Here is a 17,626-nt window from a genome sequence, read left to right on the forward strand (position 1 = left end):
TGCGAGCTAAGGATTAACGAAGTCTTACCTTTTATCGTGTGATTCCTAACACGGGTTGGACGATAGCAAGTGAAAATCGATCGTTCAGACTGGGATTTGAACCACCGACCAACACGCATTCAATCCGAGTGACTGAACAAAGCACCCACTTGATATGATTACTGAAACATTCATAAACTAATGATGCCGGTTGTATCAGAAATCAAAGGTTATCCCTCTAAGTATTTTCTATTTTCGAATATATTCATTCTTCATTGATGCAATGGCATAACTATTCTTAAAATGCTATCTTTCTATTTTCAGGCACCTTTCAAGCCTCCCCCACCCATGAATACAGACATTCACATATTGTCGGGAACTTACACTGAACATATGCGACATCTTTGGCTTAGCAGGGCTCATACAGATATCGTGTTGATTGTGGGGTCGATGGGATTTCCTGCACATCGGTTCATCCTGGCAGCCAGCAGTAGAGCTTTTTACAGGTATGAATTCTTTATATTTGAAAGGTAAAGTTGTTTTGTTTTGCCTCGCAAATCTTTTCATAATGAAATCGTTCATCAAAGACTAAACTTTCCCGCACAAAAATAACTGTGCTAAAGTTACTACCTGGGTGTGTTGGCCGTGATCTGCAAGTTTTCATGTCTGACGTTTCGTGTACGACTGCGGTAGACATTATGGAAAGCGATGAGGAAACGGATAAAGTGCTCTGTTTGTCCTCACAGCAGGTTAGGCTTGGTATGCAATTTCGGGCAGGTAGCCAGACTTCATTGATGTTAAATACCCCTTCTGTTCGATTAAAGATATTCTTGTATAACTTGAGTCCCTTCTCTGAGTTCTGCTATTGTTGATTTGTCGGTATGCTCTTGTGCTCAGAGAGCCGGGTACTTACACTTGTCTTCGTGGTTCCAATGTAGACCAATTTTCAGCAACAGAAAATCCGTTGTACTCACAATGTTACTTATTGTTTAAAACACAATATAAGCCCTATAGGAAAATCCTTGAGGCGCTCTTAGAGAGGTGCCTGTGCGAAAGTAGCGATTTACGTTGGATTTGAATCGCTGGAGATTAAAGTCTTTTGTAAAAACGTTCTCAGGAAGTTCATTCCACACAAACGCAGTTTTCCAAACAAAAGAGTTTCCAAACAGTGAAGTTCGAGGTGTACTGAGTTGAACCTCAAAACGATGAGCAGCAACAGTACGACGCGTATTTCTGATATGTAACGCTCTTGGTAAAATCAAATGTACCAAGTCACTTGAACACCTCATGTGAAAGTATCTATAGAAGAAAGACAAATTTCCAACCTTTCTTCGATGCTCCAGACTATCAAGGTTGCAAGTGATAGTCGTGTCTCCAATCAGGCGGATGGCTCTTTTCTGGATGGAATCCAGCAGCTTCAAGGTGTGTTCATGGGCAGAGCTCATACATGGGAGCAATACTCCAAAGGTCTGATCTGTAATAAGCATCAAAAGTTGCTGAGGTGTGTACAATTTTCTGGTTTGGAACAGTGTTCCAAGCTTTTGAGAAGCAGCCTTTGCAATTTCAGCGACATGATTGTGCCAAGACATATTGGTGTCCATTTCAGCCCCCAGAAAACTTATCGAAGCAGAAAGCGAAATTGTCTATCTTGACATTATTATATCCGGTTCGGAGACATTTATTTTTCAGAGAAAACCGATGCCTGGGTTTTTGTGGTATTGAATTGAACCTGGGTACTTTCACCCTAATATGCAACCTCCTACTGCCGGTGAAGATGTGCATCCACAGCCGATGTACTGAAATTCAAATGGAATAACGAGACAGCGAAGCAATATGTCTTCTGAGTTCATTAGCTGACTTTGGACTTTCTCTGATAGTTTTCTTTGATCTGAACATCTCGGAATTCGAGATACCCAGCTGTAAGTCTGTAAATACTTGTATATTGGCACCCTAAAAGTTGTCTCAAAACCTACATATGGTAGGGTGTAAGCAACTATTAAATTTCAAGGTCAAAGGTCACAAAAATCGGTTTTTTGCTCTTTTTTTGGAAATATCTCATTTCCTATGGGTTTTTTGCTATTTGTATTAACTATTATATTATATTTTATCATTTTCTTCATGCATTGAATCTATATCTATTCAATAATACTGATAACCGTTTACTAAAATTAAAAAATAATTAAGAGAAAAACTTAAATCATAATATAATTACATTCCCATTTACAATAATGACATTTTAAATAGAAAATAATTTAGTGCCTCTTTAAAATCTGTAAATTTTAAAATTCTTCCACTTCGTCAAATCGAAATAAAGATAGGTTCATTGATATGTTAATTGAAAAATTACAATCTGCAAATATTACTACTAAACAAGCCAGAGATGATGCGGATGTTCTTATTGTTGAAACTGCAATTGAAGAATCAAAGTCTAAAAAAACTGCAGTTATAATAGGACAAGATATTGATTTACTTGTCATTTTAATTGGGCGTACACTGTCTTACGAACAAGAAATTTTCTTTGAAAAAGTTGGGAATGGTAATGTAAAAACGGAGATATACTCGACTAAAAGTTTTGATAATTATCCTCATTCTAAAAAACATATTTTATTTCTGCACGCATTAAGTGGCTGTGACACAACTTTGCGCTTTTCAAAAAGGGAAAAAATCATTTTTAAAAGTTTTTGAGAAACTGACAAATTTGGATGAACTAGCTGCAGCATTTGAGGAAGAAAATTGTTCGGCCCAGAGATTATTAGAGAGTGGAACTCAAACCTTATTGGCAGTCTATAATGCTCCGAAATCTGTGAAAAGTCTCGATCATCTTCGTTATATGCATTACGTCAAGTCTACAAAACTTAATAAACCTGTGCAGCTTTCAAATATTCCACCAACAAGTGCAGCTGCTCATCAACATTTCAACCGTGTATATTATCAAGTTCAAACTTGGTTAGGACATGATTTGGAACCCCAGGTATGGGGTTGGGCAATGCGAAACGATTTTCTGGAGCCTATCATGACAATTTTACCACCTGCTCCAGAAGATTTGCTAAATACAATTTTCTGCAACTGCAAGAGTGGTTGTGGTTCGCGATGCGGATGCAGGAAAGCGGGCTTGCAATGCTCTTTAGCTTGTGGCCAATGTAATGGGCAAGCTTGTCTCAATGCTCTACCATATCAGAGCGACATTAACGAAGATGGAACCTTGGAAACATGGAACCATGGAAATCATGGAAGAACTTGAGACAAATGTCGTTGAAGACGATAATGAAGACCAGTTTGAAATTTACCAGCAGCCAGAAGACGACGATGAAGAGGAAGAAGATGATTAAAATTATAAATTGTAGTTTTTGTACCCTTTATTCCATTTCTTCACTTTCAATAAAAATAAATGTATTCAATGATATTTTTTAATAAAAAGATTAATTCATAATTTATTTGTTTTTTTTTCATCATGTAAGAAGTTATAAATATTAATTAGGTTAAAACTCAAATATAATTCCTATATTTTCATTAACAATTCTGCAATTACATGGGCAGGTAAGTGTTGTTAAATAAATTAATACTGAATAAAAAGTGGATAAGTTAGGAAAAAAATGATAAAATATAATATAATAGTTAATAAAAATTGACAAATATCTATAATCATTGATTTATCGATAGTTCATCAACTATATATGGCGCGTTTTCGACCGGAGGCACCGGTTGACCTGAAGTGATGCTGTGACCGCGTGCTCTCCGCCCTCTATCTCGAAAACGGTTCACCGTATAAAAAATTTTTTCAAACAAAATTTGTAGAGAATTTTGTATTCTACAATATTGATAATAAATACAAATAGCAAAAAACCCATAGGAAATGAGATATTTTCAAAAAAAGCGCAAAAAACAGATTTTTGTGATCTTTGACCTTGAAATTTAATAGTTGCTTACACCCTACCATATGTAGGTTTTGAGACAACTTTTAGGGTGTCAATATACAAGTATTTACAGACTTACAGCTGGGTATCTCGAATTCCGAGGTGAACTTACTATAATGACTGGACTATTATTCCAATTCGATCTGTAGCATTCTTCACATAGGGTAGTAATGCTTCTCTGTTGGTAAGCCCGTATGGAGTTCCGGAGTTGTTTTATCTGTTCGAATTTGGCTTCACTATACCTATTCCCTTTGAAGGCATTTGTTCGAATAAATGAGGATCACGGATCCGTTGGACCCCGTCAACCAAAGTTATAATTACTTTCCTCTTTTGTCCTGGCTGATAGTTGGAGTCTGAGTTGTATGGAAAAACAACTCATTAACTCTTATGTTATATGAGTTGAACTTCGCCCATTCTGTTCATTTTTGTCCATTGTGTATTCGCATATTCTTTGTTTGATCATTGTTGATGGTAACTGTAAAGACGGTAATCTTGATAATAATGGAATATCTAATCATCAAATAGTATATTGAAAAATGTACCTGAAACGTACACTTGAAGAAATTTCAAATTATTTAATCAAAATATTTTTGATTTGGATCTTCGAGGCACTTCATTCTTTCGAATACTTGACCAGGACTCTGTGAGAGATGAGGAAGTATCATACCTAGTTAACTGTTTGATTAATTTATTAGATAGACATATTCCTGTTGTTACCTCTAGAATATCGAAATCCAGAAATCTATGGGTGACAGAAACATTATATCCATAATCCATAACTAACTTATTCAAAAAACATTTTATTGTGAGATTTTCACTAACCGGTTTTACAAAAACGCAACAAGTGTTTCGCCATACAATGGCTTCTTCGGGCATGTCTTCACTAAGTTAGTGAAGACATGCCCTAACCCAGTGGTCGCCAACCTCTTCAATGTGTTGAGCTACTTTGTTAATTTTGGAATAAACAGCGAGCTACCCTCACGGAAGCCACGCAACGTAAATGAAATAAACCACAGTTAATTTATCATCATATGTATTTATTTTACTATTTAACTGGTAATACATAATACTAATAATAATACTAGGTACTAATAATGAACTAATAACAAAATAACTAATATTACTAGTACGTATTTGTTCATAGCTACATTCCTACCTATCAAACGAAGGTGTTTGAAAAATAAACACAAACTTTTATCCAGCCACAACGGCATGTCACGTATGATTTAAAAATAGTTAATAATAACAACAAAAAAGTAACGCACGCATATGAAAAATAAAAAAGCACGTTCAATGAGAAGGCTGACACTCAGACTCATCGATAATTTTTTTTTATGTTTGCAGTATAACTTGATGCAACCATTCGAATGCAATTATCCAACTGTTCATCTGTAAGGCGATTGCGATATTTGTTCTTAATAAACTTCATATTGGAAAAAGAAGATTCACACAAATAGGTTGAACTGAATAATGCTTACACTTTCAAGGCAACACGCCATAGAACTGAATATTTGTCTTTACTTACAATAGGCCAGATACATTCCTCGTATATTACGTGTACGTAATATACGGTGGTCTGTCTGCCAGCACCCTGTATAAAAATTCTATGAACATATTCTGATATAATCAGTGTTTTTATACTCTTTGTAGTATTTAGTTTCTTTCGAATTTATATTACAAACTGTTTTGTTCTCGAACAGCTGTCTAAGATGTCCTAAGTTCGTTATATTATATTTCCAGGCTTTTAACTGCAGATCTCATGGCACGCAGCACCAGCGACTCGAGCATGGTGAGTTCGTTGGGAGATTTTGCCGACGAAACTGAGTGCCTCGTACGAGCCGAGCAGAAGACTTGCAAAAGACGTGCAAGTTGCCAAGCTCTGCCGACTGCCAGGGAACTGGAACACCCGGCTTTTCAGTGTATCAGAAACGTTCAACCGGAAGGACAAACCGTGGTGACACTCAGCAAACTAGTAACTCCCAGTGCCATGCAGCAGTGTTTACTCTTCGCTTATACCGGTACAGTCGATCGTAGTGCACTGAATCTAAGAGTGAGTACAAATGTTAATATTTTTCACTTGATCTTATAGGATTGGATCAGAATACTAACTTGTTAATATTTTCAATGAAACCAAATAAATCTCACCTGTATCCTAACTTTAACCAATATTGAATGTATATTACTGGAGTTTTTTCCCACACCAAACCGTTATTTTATTACGTCACGTGTTTCGATCACCAAGTGATCATCTTCAAGAGGAAGATCATACTAATTAAAGTTAGGGAGCTAACTAATTTCGTTATTCAATAATCATTTCTGATTATATAAGGATCACAATAACTATATAATATACCGGGTGTCCCACATTTTATGTGACAGGCAATATCTGGTTTGTTGAAGGAGATACACAAAAATGTTTCATACAAAAGTTTTAGGAGTTCATGAGAGCTATATTTTGATATAATTTTTAAATATACAGGGTGTTTGGTGTAGGTGCTACAGACCAAAATTCCATTTTTTTAAATAGAACGCCCTGTATATCATTACATATTCAGGTGCTACGTTAAATTCTGATATCATATCATGTTTGGTTTTTGAAATTCGGTTACGGCGTTGTTGAGTTATTGCTCAAAAGGTAAAGTCTTGAGAACGACTATTATTTTTAAAAATATCTCATACAATTATTCTCTCTGCATCAGATCACATGAAAATTAGTCAAAATTTTGGGTGTTCGAAGTAATGGTTTCAATTTTGAGTTGTGGAATTCAGTCAGGAATCATTTTGAATATGAAACAATTGCAAAATTGAAAGAGGTGTATTCGAAAACAAATCTTTACTTAATAACAATGTAAATAATATAACTTGATAAATCATTTCATAAGAATGGTAGGTACCTAGAAATAAGTCATAAAAATTGTTCAAAGTGATGCCCATTAGATATTATTCAGGCTTCGAAACGTCGAATCACTTCTCTCGTACAAGTCGCTCTTATAATATCAGGCGTAATATCACTGCACGCTAGTCGAATTTTCATTTTCAGATCATCCACATTCAAAGGGGGAGTAGTGAAAACAATATCTTTTAAATAACCTCATAGGAAAAAATCAAGCGGTGATAAATCTGGGGAACGAGCCGGCCACCGAATTGGACCCTTATTACCAATCCATCTATTTGGGTACGTTCTATCCAGATATTCAGTAACAACCTGTGAATTGTGAGGAGGAGCACCATCTTGTTGCCACCAAATTCCTTGTCGTTCTGCTATGGGAATATCTTCCATCAACTGGATCAAATCATTTTCTAGAAAATGTAAATATCGCAATCCATTGAGATTTTCATTGAAAAAGTAAGGTCCTATGATACGGCCATTGAACAATCCTCACCATACATTAATACCCCAAGTAGTTTGAAAATTACTTTCGCGGACCCAGTGGGGATTTTCTTGAGACCAATAGTGACTGTTATGTCGATTCACAACTCCATTATTGTGGAATCGCGATTCATCGCTCCACAAAATTTGACTGAATATGTTAGGACTTTCATGTAATATTACCTGAATACAAGCAATGAATTCAAGTCGTCGTTCAAAGTCCGTGGGTTTCAAACCTTGTACCAACTGAATTTTGAATGGGCGGTATTTATTTTCTTTCAGAATTCTCTGTACATTAGATTTATTCACACCGACTTCTTCTGCAAGAGTACGGATAGAAACATGTGGATGAATAATAATATAAGCCAACACATTGATCTCTAAATCTTCAGTTCTAACAGATCTCGTATGATGACGATGCTTTATAGTAGAAGGAAATGACCCAGTTCGCAATTTTTCTACAACTCTCGAAAAAGTAATTCGACGGAATGGGTCTGTCTGTCTGGAAAACGTTCTTGGTATAGACGTTGTGCTTGACGGCAGTTTTTCTGACATTCCCCAAAAATTAATAACATATCAATGCAATCACTTGGACTAAACGCGAAAGGCATACTGGAGTTTTCGCACAAAGAACACAGTTACTGTTTTGCAAAGAATCACTGAATCGAACTGACAAGTAGATACAATTCAACAACATTTGTTACTATGGCATCAACAAGCATAAGCTACTTGATGAAATTGTGCAATATAAAGCAATTCACCCTCAAGTTAGTCACATTCTCAAGAATTTCAATATTATATTCAACTGATATCGATATCGTATCGTAGAGGTGAGAATAACGGTATTCAGTAGTAGTCTAGTTCAATTTAATAAAAGATATAGACTGGATTCGTGTACGAGTAAATAAGTTTTTTTGAAACTTTATATTTAAGGAAAAGTGCAATAACTCCACAACGCCGTAACCGAATTCCAAAAACCAAACATGAAATGATATCAGAATTTAACGTAGCATCTGAATATGTAATGATATACAGGGCGTTCTATTTTAAAAAATGAAATTTTGGTCTGTAGCACCTACACCAAATACCCTGTATATTTAAAAATTATATCAAAATATAGCTCTCATGAACTCCTGAAACTTTTGTATGAAACATTTTTGTGTATCTCCTTCAACAAACCAGATATTGCCTGTCACATAAAATGTGGGACACCCGGTATATATATATATATATATATATATATATATATATATATATATATATATATATATATATATATATATATATATATATGTATATATATATATATGTATATATATATATATATATATATATATATATATATATATATACATATATATATATATATATATATATATATATATATATATATATATATATATATATATGGCATTATCAAGACGAGTTACTGCTTCCATCCATCCCCGCATCCAGTTCACAACCGAAAGAGAGGAGAACAGGCAGCTACCTTTCCTAGACCTACTTATAACACGAAAACCAACTGGCAACTTGGGTTATACAGTTTACCGAAAACCCACACACACCAACCGCTACCTACAAGCAGCATCACACCACCACCCTACCCAGCTACAATCCGTAGCCAACACGTTAATATCCCGCAGTTTCCGCCTAACAGAACCAACAGAATTAAGGGACACAACAAAGGCTCTGCGACAAAATGGCTACGGACCAAAGATCATTCAAAAGGCCATCGACAGACAAAAAAGAACCAAAAAAACATCCACTAGATCGACAGAAGACTCTCCACACGACAGACAATCTGTGACAATATCTTATATTAAAGGTGTGACCGACAAAATCGGGAGAATACTAAGACGTAAAAACATCCGGACAACCTACAAACCGCACAAAACGATATCCAGTTGGCTGCCCAGACCGAAAGAGACAATTTCCCTAGAAAACCAAGGAGTATATAGCATCACATGCGAGGACTGTGGTCAACAATATATCGGTCAGACCAGCAGACGTATATCTGCCAGAACCCAGGAGCACAAAAACTCGATAGGAACAAAACAAACCTCCTCTGCCCTCTTTCAACACCATCTACAAACAGGTCACAAGATTAATTTTGAGTCCACAAAACAGATAGCACAGGTGCAAAACCCAAGAATTTGACAAATCAGGGAAGCTATCGAAATCGAAAAGCAAGGCCTCATCAACAAAAAACTCACTAAACATCCCAAAGATTTGGAAAACAATAATTAAAAACAACCCCCAAAGACAACCACAAATTGATAATGAACCATCGCAGGTAGGAGAACTGCCAGAAGCCATCAACAACCCTCAGGTGGAAAAACAGGTAACAAATCCATACAACTTACGCAAGCGAAACCATATAAAAACACCACAAGAAGAACCTAACATCAGTTACACCTCTCGAAGCGAAGCAGTAACTCGGATAAATGAATGGATAAGTACTTTCTGATTATTCCCATATTGATTTCAATTTAAGAGCCACCGGTAGACAGCTATTTCAGCCTATTGGGCATCGTCAGTACCGGGCAGGCGGTCCTCGATTGAAGACAAAATATGAAAAACCAGAAAAGTACTTGATACAAATAGCTGCGTAAACGCAAGCGAAACATAAGTGGAACCACCTTGCGTTTACGCAATTATTTTTATCAAGTACTTTTCTTGGTTTTTCACATTTTGTCTTCAATCGAGGACCGCCTGCCCGGTACAGACGATGCCCAATAGGCTGACACAGCTGTCTACCGGTGGCTCTTAAATTGAAATCAATATGGGAATGATCAAAAAAGTACTTATCTATTTATCTTTTGATTTTCATGGAATTATTTTCCAGCACCTTGATTTCATTAACCTTTGTCGATTTTATATACAGGGGTATGCAAAAGTCCGGAATGAAATTAATATCTTTTTAACCAATATTTTAGCTGACATCAGCTATAAGAACGAAAGGCCTACAAAGGGGTGTCACTATAAACATTTCACCTGTAGACAAGGAAAATGCAACGATTGTGAAAAATACTAATCTCTACAAAGAGAAGAATGAAGGCATTCTTCAGAAGGCAATATATGAAGATTGCACGAGATAGCACAACATCGATAAAACCGAGGACATCGCTAACATCGCACCAAAGCAAACTCTCTCACTTGTATGGGCTACACAAAATTCACCTAATGATTTCAAATCAACCCTCCTCTAGTCAATCACACATCGATCAACATTACAGTCTTCATTCATTCGGGTTTCCAGAGCAAAGCTGAAGATATGGTACACTGAGGTATTAATTTCCCAGATATCAGTGAGCTTCTTCTGTCAGAACATCATAAATCCATATATCACAGACACTTGTTGTAGCTTCACTGGCTTAATCTTGAGTAGCGTCTAATGAATTTCGACGATAGTTTTCAATTCCTTCTAGCTCCATTCTTCCAGTATTCAGTTGGTTGGATCGGCCTATTTGGAGCTATGTAGCCTTCCTGATGAAGATGAGATTAATCGTTCCACATGAAAAGGGCAGCTGATTCGAGCTAAATGTGACAATATCGTGTTGATGGTAGTTGAGTAGCATTTGTCTGTCCTAACTCGATTGGTTTCAGTCACTTTCTGATGATGCTAACTTGGTTAGCGAAACGCGTGTCGAGGGACAGTAATTTTGTTCAGCTGTAGAAACAGTCTTTCCAAAAGAAACATTCTTTCGGCATTTCTGACAATTCATAGCCAGCAAACATATCCATATAAAAGAATCGCTTGGCACGGTTACACATAGTCCAAAAACGATATGTAGGTGATCACTCGATTGATTTCATCGAGTTCTTGACGCTGGATGAACGAGAAGAATATTCTCTTCTCTGTCTGTCGATAAATGAATATTTGCATTTTTTTCTAGAAATACGTATTTTCTTTAAATTAAAAGGGTTATAATAAATTGATGGATGTAGCCGTTACTACGTGCTAGGAAATCCTAATGAAGAAAAAAGAAATGAAACTTTCTATGTTGTTTACCACTTTTATTTGTAACTAACGTTACTGCAGTTTCGTCCTATACGGACATTTTCAAACATATAGGTACATATAATTATTGTATACGGACATTTTCAAACTTATACATATACTTATTGTATAAGTTTGAAAATATCCGTATAGGACGAAACTGCAGTAACGTTAGTTACAAATTAAAGTGGTAAAAAACATAGAAAGTTTCATTTTTCTTTTCTTCATTATGTGAGGGTTATATTTTTAGTAGTGACTAATTTTTGGAAATGAAAGTTTTTTTGCTTTCTACTGCTTCATATTGATACAGAAAATGTGGGAATTTTCTAAAGAAAGGAAGGAATCAATCAAATTAATCTTTTTCAAAGAAGTAACTCTTTACATAGATGTGTAGATCATGCAAAGAAGTAACTTTCAGACACAAACTGAAAAAAAAACTCTCCTGACACAACTACTTTCATATAAACATTGAATTACACGAAGAAAAATTCTTTCGAAACAAATACTTTTATATAAATACTGAATTATACAAAAAGATACTTTGTTCTACTCAGTTTGTATTCCAAACATTCGTTATGGAATTAAATGAGATATCATTCACAGGATTTCTAAATGAAAGGTATAAAATGTCACCTAAACTCGCTGTTTCGCCGTAAGACACTTACCTCAGGGCTCTTCAGTACTAATCTTACGACGAAACATCGCTGTCTACCAGTGAGGATGACAGTGTTCCATGTAAGTGAAATTTTACCTTCTTTTTTTTAGTACTTTGTGTAGAAATCCTGTGAATGATATCTGAAATACAAACTGAGTAGACAAGTCTCTTTTCGTATAATTCAGTGTTCATATAAAAGTATTTGTTTCGAAAGAATTTTTCTTTCATGTAATTCAATGTTTATATGAGAGTAGCTGTTTCAGAAGAGCTTTTTTATCCAGTTTGTGTCTGAAAGTTACTTCTTCGCGTGATCTACTCTACACTTCAATATAAAGAGTTACTTCTTTCAAAATTGATTGCTTCCTTCCTTTCTTTGGAAGATTCCCACATTTTTTGTATCAATATGGAGTAGTAGAAAGCAAAAAACTTCCTTTCCCAAAACTTATTTTCTTGTCGTATCTCATATTGACACAGTAGTGAGACAGATTTGATTTACGAATAATTTTGTACAAATTAATCTCTAAATGTTTTCTACTTCGTGTTTGGTAATAAGTTTAGATTCAGAGATCAAGGGTGTGCTCCTAGACCCAAATCATGGATCGACCCTTGATTAGTGGTCATCTCTTCTCAACAATATTGTTACAAATATAATAATTATCACTGTCAATATTATGGTTCTTTTGAAAAATGCAGACGTAAGAGTGTTTTTTACGTTTTAGGAAACCTGTGAAGCTGCGGAATTTCTGGAGTTGCCTCAATTATTGATACTGCTCACAAAACATCCTTTTGTTGCCCCTGACCCTCCCGATGACACTTACGAAAATTTCCTCAAGGGGCGTTTACAGGATGTCTGTTTGGATCAAGGCCTTTTTGCAGACGTCATATTCGAACTTGATGATGGAGCCTGCACTGCTCACAAGGCGATGCTTGCAGCACGATGTGATGTCATGAAGGCAATGCTCAGTGGAGATTTTCGAGAAAGCCAAGCCAAAGTGGTAAGTGCAGTATCGAATAATTTCAATTTTTTATTTGAACTTGGGTGCCTTTAGGTTGCTTTTACAGTTCTATTACAAAAAAGTTATAAAGAACATATTTTCATCAGAAAAAACCTCAACAATACTGATTTCGATTTGAAAGTATAATATCTATTAATAATTTGTTCTCGAAATTATTGAAAGATCTCTTCATTTCTTACGAGGTGACGTCTCTGATAAATAAAAATACAAGAACATTTTCAAAAGGAAATTGCATAAGTTCTTCTGCTATTGCTAATCTAGGCCCGGGTCTCTCTGATCACCACGGACAAATCGCTACCTGTCGCTTGTCCTCGGTTCTCAATCCAATAACGAATGTAGAAAAATATTCTTACAGAAAAATTAATCAGAACTCCAGAAACGAGTTCAGATATTTACTTGCAAAAATTAATTTCGATGCCAGATATCAACGATGTTGATATCTTTTTTGATAACTACATGAATGACTTTCTTTGGTGCAAGAGGACAGATGATGTAACGGTAAAAGAAAATTATAAATTACCGAAGAGGAATATGATAAGAAAATTTCTCTCGAAAAAAAATCGCATTATAATGCAATCATTAGTGAATCGGATAACAAAACGAAAACACTTTAGCCCATTGTCAACAAATTTGAAGGAAAACATGAATTTAACAAAATATCTGAAATAAATTTTAATAAAGAGATCGTAACCGAACCAGAAAACAAGGCCCCGTTGTTTGGACGATATTTATCTACAGTGATGACTGATGAATTTAATGAACATTTTGGTCAATAGTTTTCAGCTATAATATCCCAAGGACATTGATAACTAACGAAATAATTTTATCACAGTTTTCGAAAGCACGTTATTTGGTAACATCCCGACGCCGAAGGCGGAGGGGTGTTACCTAAAATAACGTGCTTGAGGAAGTTGTGATAAAATTATGAGTTATTTATCAATGTTCGAGGGATATTCGGTGAGAAAATTTTTTGCAATTCGAACAAAATTATTTATTGAACACACAGTTATTAAAAGAACAATTCGTATAATGATATTCCGTTGATCTTGCTGTATTTGCCTCGGTTACTGCATAGGTGTTTCCACGCATACTATTGATTATTTGGTTATGATGTTCCTGATCAATATTCAAATAAGGTTTTATGGAATTTCCATTATTGTGCCCAGTAATTTTCAACAATTGCTGTTCTTGAACTCCACTCTTAGCTAGTTGACTGACTGCAGTTGCTCTATTAGAGTGATTGGTTATTTTCCTCTGTTTCATATCCAAGCCAATTGCTTCAGCAGAAGATTTCGTCCATCCGTTGATTATATTTCTACCCAGAGGCATATTGTCATACCAGTTATCGCTTCCTGTCTTCCAGTGACGATTTGGACTTAAAAATAGTCTATTTGTCTTGATATTTGTGCCTCGTTTTGATAATAATTTAATGAATAATCTGACAGGACAAGCATTGTTATCACTATTTTGAACTAACCATTTGCTAGAGGCGCAGTTCTTTGAACCCCCTTGGCAGGTTTTACTGAAAATTGGATTATATTCTATCCTATTAGTTGGAGATCCATTGTTGTCCTTTTCGATATGAAAATAATCAACTAAGCAAGCAGCACCTTCACCACCTCTCCAAGCCAATTCCACCGCTGCTATGTGATAAAATTTGCGTAGGAGTCCTATAGGGGTATTTTCATCCCAAAAGTTTATAATTTTACTCATTTCATTTGAAGTTAATGGTACTGAGCTTGTTTTGCGTTTAGTGGGATCTGTTTGTAAATTTCTTCGTGCTGCGTCGCGTGCATTCCGCGCTTGTTTGAATGCAACACTTTTAAAGGGGTCTAGCATGATATTATACTTCTTGTAATACTTTTCTTGTAATAATTTGCTTGTTATATTCCATACGGTTTTAACAGTAGCCTCCTTAAACTCTGTGCTATCCTTTTTTCTCATATTAATCGCCCAATCCTTGAGTATTAATGCAAGCTCTTCGAGAGTACGATTTCCATCCAATTCATATTTTCTGGCGTCACAAAACTCCATAAATATTTTCCAAGTGTATTTTTTACTATTGACAGTATTTTTTGGTGTATTTTCTTCAATGATTTTGTCAATTGCCGCATCATTTTGAACACCAAAGCGAGGAAGTGACATTTTCGAAATAAATTGAATTACTGAAATGTCAAACAACTTTATTGTGTTGGTTGCTTAGCAATGTCATGACATAAGTGAAAACTATCCATGGGTAGTTATCAGTGTAATGATGGTTTCATTTCGACACACATGGCTAGAAATAGACAAATTTGATAGGATAATTTTTTTGGCAAAAAATTTTCTACACAATGTACCACGGGTGAACGGGACTAGTTTCATGATTTTTGGTTTATGGTTCACTTGATAGAAATTTTAAATTGAAAAACAGTACACTTTATTTCATCTCTCTAAGTACCGTAGTTTTCCCGTAATTAATTATTAAAAATAGAATTTGGTAGGGTGGTGACGTCACGACCCTATTCCCGCTTCTTGTTCGATTGACCAATAGGAACAATAGAAATAATCAACATTGCCAAATCGTAAAATTTACGGAGCCTATAATTATCAATTTATTTATGGAAGTGTATATGAACCCGTTCACGTTTCAATTAATGTAAAATTCTACACATGAAATAAAATATATGCGAAAAATCATGTTTGGAACAATGTTCTATATCTAAAATCAGTACATAAATTCAAAAAATTACAAAATATTTATCTAAACTATGATTTTATGCATTATTTAATAATATACAGTTATGAAAATCAAAAAATACACCAAACTGGTTTAAAGAATAATTTCAAATATTCAATTTATTCTACAATCCTCAATCTATACAATTGCAATTTATGAATATTAGTGGAATTTTTCCCAACACCAAATCGTTATTTTTAACACCCCGACACGTGTTTCGATCACCAAGTGATCATCTTCAAAAAGAAGGTTTAATCTTCCTCGTGTCGAGGTGTTAAAAATAACGATTTGGTGTTGGGAAAAAACTCCAGTAATATTCATTACTACACCAAAGGTTCCAAAGAGTGCATCATAAGTAATTGCAATTTATTATAAAAAAAAAGGATTTCTACATACATACCTCTTTCTTATATTGCTACTAAGTTCAAGCGTTATAGGCTCGCTTGGGTAATCTGTTGAATCTTCCAAAACTTGAGAGAAAGGTTGAATGAGGTCAAGTATAGACAGAATTGATTGTATTCGAACTGATCCAACAAAAGCTTCTGAGGTAATACCATTAATCATATGATAAAATGTAATGAAGTAAAATGAAAAGCATTTGATTTTTTGCAAAAATATCAATTCATTTTATTTCATACTTTCAGCAACAGTATCAACTCCAGATAATACTTTCTGTGGAGAATACTTGAAGTTGAAATGAAAAACTGTGTCATCAAATTCCATAGTTTTGTTCCCTTGTCATTTATATTATCTTTTTAAATGATTTCTATAAAGTCTTGGAAGAGTGGAAGGATTGTTATTATTTCTTGTCGAAACTTTCACCCATTTTTTTCTCATCATTTTATCCTTTGGGAACCTAAACTCATTTCATGAAATAACTCACCTATAAACCAATTCGCTTTCTGTTTTCTTGTGCCTTTCCGCATAATTAAAATCAGCACAAGAATGCATCATATTAATATTCAAATATATCTCTGAAACACTTTTAAAACACACCCAAACTGAACTCGATGAAAAAACGAATTGTTTCTACGCGAGCTGTCAGCTAAGAAAAAGTTGAAATTCAATGTTGCAAAAACAAGCAGAATGGATCCGATATGACATACATTTTCAATGCCGAATAAACCGATAAATTGTGATATGAGTACTCCATTTTCCTGAGGAAATGAACGATCAATTAAAATTTTCTGTAATTATTCATTCACGGCTCTCACAGGCGGTGCCTGTGAGAGCCGTTCTCCAAATGAAAGAGTTCTTAAACAGTAAAGTTCGAGATGTACTGAGTTGAACCTCGAAACAATGAGCAGCCACAGTCCGTCGCGTATTTAGGATATATACCGCTTGTCACTTGAACACTTCCCGTGAAACAAGAGAGACAAATCTCCAACCCTTCCTCGATGTTCCAGGCAATCAAGGTTGCAAGTGATGTTCACTTTTCCAATCAGACGGATGATTTTTTCTGGATGGAATCCAGCAACTTCGGGGTATGTTTGGGGGGCAGAGCTCCATACATGAAAGCAATACCCAAAAAAAGGCCTGATCTGAGCTTCATAAAGAATCAAAAGTTGCGGAGGTGTGTACAGTTTTCTGATTCGGAAAGCGGTCTGTGAGAGTGTGAAGGTCGATTTTGTTGGTCCTGCGTTAACTGAACTTGTGGACTCAAATATATCCACCATATTGCGAATAGCCTTTCCGGTATGACAATTATGGCTACCGTAAAATGGGCGTAGCACGCGGTACGTTCTCCGAAAAGGACACCCATCTTGGTATAACAATTTTATCATTTGCATATTATGTTTAATGATATATCCGGCCATGGTGATTTGGCAAAACAGACTAAATAAATGACAGCTGTTCTGACAGATGACAACTTCCGCAAGATGGTTGTTATCAATTGTCAAAGTTCGGAAGTTCTTGTTAGATGACTCTATTCTAAATAAGGGCAACAACTGAAAGAAAATTGAAAGTCATTC

The 17,626-nt window shown here is 35.3% G+C and overlaps 1 protein-coding gene across 5 annotated transcripts in view; it reads left to right on the forward strand.

Moving 5' to 3' along the window:
* The window catches only part of RhoBTB (Rho-related BTB domain containing), a 147,751-nt gene that overhangs the window by 116,732 nt on the left and 13,393 nt on the right, over positions 1 to 17,626 (forward strand). For all 5 annotated transcript variants that reach the window (XM_074173629.1, XM_074173631.1, XM_074173634.1 and 2 more), the window contains exons 5-7: positions 304 to 485; positions 5,634 to 5,943; positions 12,638 to 12,913. In XM_074173629.1, the coding sequence (XP_074029730.1) occupies positions 304 to 485; positions 5,634 to 5,943; positions 12,638 to 12,913 (768 nt within the window). The remainder of the gene's footprint in view (positions 1 to 303; positions 486 to 5,633; positions 5,944 to 12,637; positions 12,914 to 17,626) is intronic.

Source organism: Leptinotarsa decemlineata, unplaced genomic scaffold, assembly GCF_025532065.1.
Source record: "Leptinotarsa decemlineata unplaced genomic scaffold, Ldec_3_MD MMD2_tig00000251_RagTag_RagTag, whole genome shotgun sequence".
NCBI classification, from domain to species: domain Eukaryota; kingdom Metazoa; phylum Arthropoda; class Insecta; order Coleoptera; family Chrysomelidae; genus Leptinotarsa; species Leptinotarsa decemlineata.